The following is a 6,429-nucleotide window of genomic DNA, read 5'->3' as shown; positions in this document are numbered from 1 at the left end:
CTCTTGTTTGACACGTTATTTGCCAATTGTACGTACCATGTGGCATATATACTCTAAATTATAAATATGCCCTGGATGATTATTTATTTATTTATTTATTTTTTTTAAAAAAAAAAGAGGGAGAGAGAGAGATAGGGTTTGGCTGACACCCCTATTTGAGTGGAGGCCGCCCCTCACAGAGGAGTGGATGTCATTCTTTTTCAGACACAAATACAAAGGAATGGCCACCTCGTTCTCGATCTCCAAACTTCTTCTTTCCCCCTCCCCAACCACAACTACAATCTCTCTCTTTCCTCTGCAAAAACCCTCTCCTCAAAACTCACTTTCCCGGGCTTTGTCGACAAGTCCAAAGAACTTAGGGCCAAAGGGGTCAACACCATTGCTTGCATTTTTATCAACGACGCCTTCGTCATGAAAGCCTAGAAGGAGAACCTCAACTTCAACAAAGAGATCGAACGAGAACCATGTGGTATTAATTTAAAATAATTATACCACATAGAATATACTTTTGGCATTTGAGTGGTTCGATGTGGGATACCATCAATTAATTAACTAGTAGGTTCGTGGAGACACCTATTTAAAACCAGAGGAAAACTTAAAGACTTAATTCTCTAAATTGATGGTAGGTTGGTGGATGCACTTATTTGAAACTAGAAAACTTATGACCTAATTGTCAAAATTAAAAACCGAATGGCTAATTTTGATCTCTTTTTTTCTTTTGTATATAACATTATAAAAACTTATGTTATTATTTTTTTCTTTTTTCTTTGAAACATTGATATCATCTTCATTAAAACAAAATTGGCCCCAAATTAGGATTTAGGGACACATTGTTCCCTAATTGAGTACAGTACTCTCAATACAACAAGGCATATCCTCCAACCATACATGGCATATCCTTAAGTTTGTTGGCTCCTCAGCCAACATATGAGCTACGGAGTTAGTTCCCCTAAGCGCAAAACAAAAACATTAAAGATATATTAATATTAACATTAACTGTTATTTATATATTTATTTTAGACTCATTTATATATATACTTTTTTCCCTCACTTATAAAATTATATATTAACATTATCTATTTCGTAAATAGAAGCTAATCCTTCCTACCTCTTGGACAAGAAATACTGTCTTTATAAACCACAAAAAGAAAAGAAAAATAAAAAAAGAAAAAAAGAAAAAGAAAAAGAAAAAGAATTATGGAAATAAATGCAACTGGATAGTTATTCCATCCCAAATTCTGTCAAACGTACGGATGTTTCTTCTTCTTCTTCTTCTTCTTCCTTAGAGAGAGAGACCGAGGTTTCTAATTTTTTTTTTTTTTTTTTTTTTAACAAATAGCACGTGCTATTATCAAATCTGCAAAGTACATCATGAGTAAAATGACAAGACCCCTTAAACTCTAAGCCAAAAGGATTTGACTTAAAAACAGCTGCATACGCAGAAACATCAAACCTTACCAGAATTACATTTGAGCCTCTCTTATATTTACGTTCACTCTCAAATAAAAGAGGGCCGATCTAGCATCGAGCCAACTAAAATTTCAATAAAATCTGAGTAATACACAAGCAGACTGTACAGGAAGAAACAAGGGAATAAACAACACAAACAGACAGAAGCCACAAAAATCAAGCTGCTAGCAGTAGAAGCAGGGGCTGAAACCGCCGGAGACGGCGGCGCGTGACCCACACGCGCCGTCACCGATGCCACCCAGCCGCAGATCAGCCACCGTAGCCCCCAGCTCCACCGTGCCCGGCCAGAAAAATGAGAAGCGTGGCTGTCACGCGCGCCAAAGAGCAAAGAGCTCTCTGCACGCGCCAGACTCTGACGACTGGCGTGACCAGGGCTTCCGGCAGAAGGAGTGGACGACGTCGGGGAACACGGCTGAGGGGCGCGTGTCTTTGAGAAAGCAATGGGATTGAGTAGATCTGGCACCAAAAGTTGAAGAAAAATCGTTGAAGAAAAGGCTATAACCGCCGTTGAAAAACACGAACAGCCACTACATTCCAAGCGGGACACCTTGATTTAGCATTCCTGCCTGAGACGAAAAGAAAAGAGAAGCAAAAAACAAAAAAACACAAGAAAAAGCCACCATAACCTCGAAAGGCTAGGGGAAAGACAACCACCACCGGCTCTATCGGGGGGAACAACACCTCCACAGCCCAAAAGGCTGGGAGAAGTCAAGCCTCCGCTGAGAAAACTCAGGGAGGAGAGCAAAAAACCTTAGTCCACATGGACTAAGGGACACAAACGAGCCAGGGGGAGGGAGGCGGCCTCCCTCCTCCCGGCAACAACAAATTCTTTTTTTGGGGGGCTCTAGGCAGAAATGAGAGGAAGGGAAAACGCTTTGAAAGATATCAAAAGTGACCGAGGTTTCTAATTGAGTTGCATGAATAGTTAGTCTTGAAAAGGTGATGATTCTAAATAATTTAGGAAAAAAATCAATTAGCAAAATGAAAGCTTTGATTTTCGAGTGTCTTTTTGTTTGATGGAATAGAATCCTCTCCATTTCAATGATTTCATAGATATTATACATTTGAATGAAATGCTAGAATTTGAAGTTAGTGCATCCAACGGTGTATCTGAAGTTAATATTGTCACGTTTTTAAAAAATTTAAATAATGTAAACTCATTTACACCATTAGATGTATCGACTTTAAATCCTGATCATAAAATAAATAGTATTCATTTCATTTGAAATGGATAGAATCGTATTCCTTGTTAGATGGGGCGTTGAAGTCGATCATCGTGAGTTAAAGGAAAAAAAAATTTAGGGCAAGGACAAAGACTATTCTTAATAGTTGAAAATTAGGGTAAGAGATAATAATTGGCCATTTATTAGATATTATAACGATCAGTACTCAAATTACAACAATGGTGATAGAAATATATGTATAAAAAAAAAAAAAAAGGAAAAGGATTTTTTAGTATAATAATGGTGATACTAATATCAACTGCACCGCCGAGGAAGTCATTTGCCCCCTTTTGCATTTGGCTCTGACATTGTGTTTATGCAAAGTTTGTAATGCTCTGTTTGTTTTGACGTAAAATGATTTCCGTCGTAAAATGGTTTTAGGGAAGTCATTTTTTAAGAAAATGTTTTTTGCCGAAAGCATTTTTCGGTGTTTGGCTCGTACGAAAAATCAGAAATATTTTTTATATTTTCATTCAATCATATTAACTTATAAAAATCAATTTTTATTCAGAACATATAAATATTAATATAAAATAATATAAAAATTACTGATGACGAGATTCCGTCACTAACCGACAAGATTTCGGCCACTCTTATCGGATTTTAACTACTATAGCCAGAATTCGAGATAAAGGCTGAAATTCGGACATATTCGTAGGAATCCGGGTTGGCCGGATTCTAGGGAAAGTGGCTGGATTCCGGCGAATATGGCCGGATTCCGAAAAATGGCTGGAATTCGGCATAGAACGGTCAAAAGCCGTCTATTCTTACTGGAATCTCGCCAGAATGGCTGGCCGTTCTGGCCAGATCCAGCCAGATGACCGGAATACTACCAGTTGGTCGCCGGAATCTAGGCTGACCGGATTCTGGTGACAGTGACTAGACGTCGTCGGATTCCGGCACCAGCCAGATTTCGGTGGTGGTCGACTGCTTGAACGTGAAGGTCGGCTGTGTCGTTTAAAAGAGGATCGAATGTGTCTGCCGTCTTCGGAAAATAATTTACACTTTTAAAAAGCATAGATCATTTTTCAAAATTACCTAAGTAATTTTGGTCAAACAGAAACCATTTTTCGGTTGATTATTATTTTCGCCACCACCAAACATCGAAAAATACTGAAATCATCTTTTAGAAATCATTTTACGCCGAAACAAACGGAGCATAAGTTAATACATGTTCTTTTGTAATATATATTTATGTGTAGACACAAAAGTTATCTACATGCTATGAGATCCTTTAAGTTGATATATGATTGATTTAACGTCAATAGATAAAAATGTCTCTTGCTCAAGAAAAAAAACACACACACACACAAGGAAAACCCTAGCTCTCATATAAGAGATATCAAATTTCAAAGTATAGATTTAGTCATTCATCTTTTCTATTACTACTTAAACACAATCATACATTGTATGGGATTGAGTCTGTCCTTACCTTTCGTACGTCTAGAAGAAAAGGTACGTAGATTTTGGTCCAAAAACTATTAGTTAACTGGCTACTTGTTATTAAAAAATAACATAAAATAAAGCATATAATTTTTTAGTTACATTTTGCAAGAATATTTTACCATTTTTGTCTTGTTGAAGTAAAATTTAGAAGTTGATCGATATTTAAAAATAGAATTGACCCATTCAGGGAGTTGATACTCTCTACTCTGGAATGGAGACCCCAAGTCAGCCTTTTCTGTCACCTAACCCCCGTATACGACTTATTTTTTTAGTTATGCCTTTTGACTTTGGATAAACACTTGGCATTTTTTAACTTCACTAGATATATATATTTTTTTTTAATTAAATAACGAACGTCAGATCTCACCAGACCAGATCAGATCATTCCAGAATTAAAACATAATATATTAATTTACTTTAGCCAAATGATTTGTTTGTTAATGTCTCCAAGGACTTGCACTTGCAGGTTGGCTTACGCAAACAAGATTTCTTTTTTCTTTTTCTGGAAAATAATTGAAAATCTGAACTCACAAAGTTTTTTCCCAACAAAAGACATGTCTATAGCAGCATATAAGAGTACCACACCACGTGTTTTTTATTCTCTTTTTAACCACCATTTTTCAGTTTTTGGGTAAAATTATGGCAAAAAAGGGGCAACTGCTCATAACTACTTTGAGATTCTGAATGGTACAACGCTGCGTTTAATGTCAACATTCCTCATCGACCATAAATTATTCTCATGAAATTTAAAATAAAACTAAAACAAGCCCACATTGTAGATTAGAAAGGATAAATATTTTATAATGAACAATAAGGAGGCATCCATAAAAACCACATACCAGATCACCACTACAAACATCTAATGACCGAAACAAACTATCCAACAAAATTATAAACAGATCCACCCCACCAAATACTACGCTGTCAGTACTGGGTCCCAAAAGATTAAAAGAAAAATAAGCATAAAAAAAAGAAAAAAAAAGAAAATATATCCTGCAAATTAAGTATCACATGACCTTCCACGACTCTAAGGTGGGAAAGCTGGGAAAAGTGTCAAAATCGAATCCGCCACCATCGGCTAAACCCATGTTGGGCCCAAAGGAGAGAGGGCCGGGCCCAGAAACCCCAGTCACAGCTCCAGCCGCCGAGTTGGGTCCCACCACCTGCTGTTGGTGATGGTCCAGCAGAAACGCCGACGTGTCCAGGGTCGGCAAGCACCCACCGCCTACCAACCGGCTGCCGGGTCTCTGCGGCTCCGGCTTCAGGATCGGCACCACCGGCACCGGCGAGTTTCCGAATCTCACTCCCGTCACCTGCTGCACCATCTGGCGGAAGTTGGACGGGTCCGCCGTGATGAAGGTCGTCTGGGACCGCTTCGAAGCGCGCGACTTCCGCTTCGTGACCTTCCCTCCGGCCGACAGGTTCGCGCTTCTCTGGCGTTTGGGCGCCGTGTCGGGGTCGGAGCCGCCGGAGAGACCCGAAACGGTGGGGGTGGTGGGTGTGGTGTCGGACTTGACGAGGTTGAGAAAAGGAGAGATGGCATCGGTTGAAAAAGCGTCAGGGTTGACTCCCGATAGCGACCTCTGGAGAGCCTTAGTCAGGGTCTCGGTATCTCGGGCAAAAGATTCGGAGATCCAGGAGTCGGCAAAGGCTTGACGGAAGGTCCAGGGCTCGATACTGGCCAAGTTCTCTGGTGACGCCATATATTTCGGCAAATGTTTTTATAAAACTAGTATATATTCTTAGGCTTAAAGGGCTATCGTTATCTGTAGAGACGAAGAAAACTCCTAACGCATTTTCCGAAGAATCAGAGCGTTAGGATGGAAGAGTATATGAGTAGAATTGGAAGGAGGAGGAAATGGGAGGGAAGATAGGGGAGAGGGGGGGCAGGGGAATAAATAGGGCGGTGAGGGTGAAGAAACCGCGTTGTTTTGGGGGGGGACACGCGTCAGCATTTCCGTACGGGTGGTAGGCTAAAGCTTAATCTACTACAAGTCTACAAGTCTAAAAGCTTAAGTGCAGCTCAACCAAGTAACCATGGTTAGTTTTGTTCTATGGTGTTTGACTGTTTGAGTCTTCGGCACGTGCGTTCGTACGTGTGCTTTGTTTGCTAGTAAGCAGAGAAGCGAGAGGCGCTTGTGTGAGTCTTGACGGTCAAGCCGCGTCCCTCGGCGTTCTCCTTTACGCGTAAGCTCGCTTCCCAATCTCCTTAGTCCTTTCCCCCCAATAATTAATTAATTATATACAAATATATAAATATAATTATAATAATTATATATTATTTATCTTT

General features: G+C 39.6%; 1 protein-coding gene across 1 annotated transcript; it reads right to left on the bottom strand.

Moving 5' to 3' along the window:
* Positions 1-4,912: 4,912 nt before the first annotated feature.
* Positions 4,913-6,016, bottom strand: LOC133873050 (calmodulin-binding protein 25). The gene has a single exon (XM_062310763.1). The coding sequence runs from the start codon at positions 5,840-5,842 to the stop codon at positions 5,147-5,149; it is 696 nt and encodes a 231-aa protein (XP_062166747.1). The 5' UTR covers positions 5,843-6,016; the 3' UTR covers positions 4,913-5,146.
* Between the last annotated feature and the right edge of the window lie 413 nt (positions 6,017-6,429).

This window comes from Alnus glutinosa, chromosome 7 (assembly GCF_958979055.1).
Source record: "Alnus glutinosa chromosome 7, dhAlnGlut1.1, whole genome shotgun sequence".
Lineage (NCBI taxonomy): Eukaryota > Viridiplantae > Streptophyta > Magnoliopsida > Fagales > Betulaceae > Alnus > Alnus glutinosa.
This window is presented reverse-complemented; position numbering and strand designations above follow the sequence as displayed.

Coding starts and splice junctions, on each gene's coding strand:
- LOC133873050 (XM_062310763.1), bottom strand. CDS start 5,842: ATGGCGTCACCAGAGAACTTGGCCAGTATCGAGCCCTGGACCTTCCGT.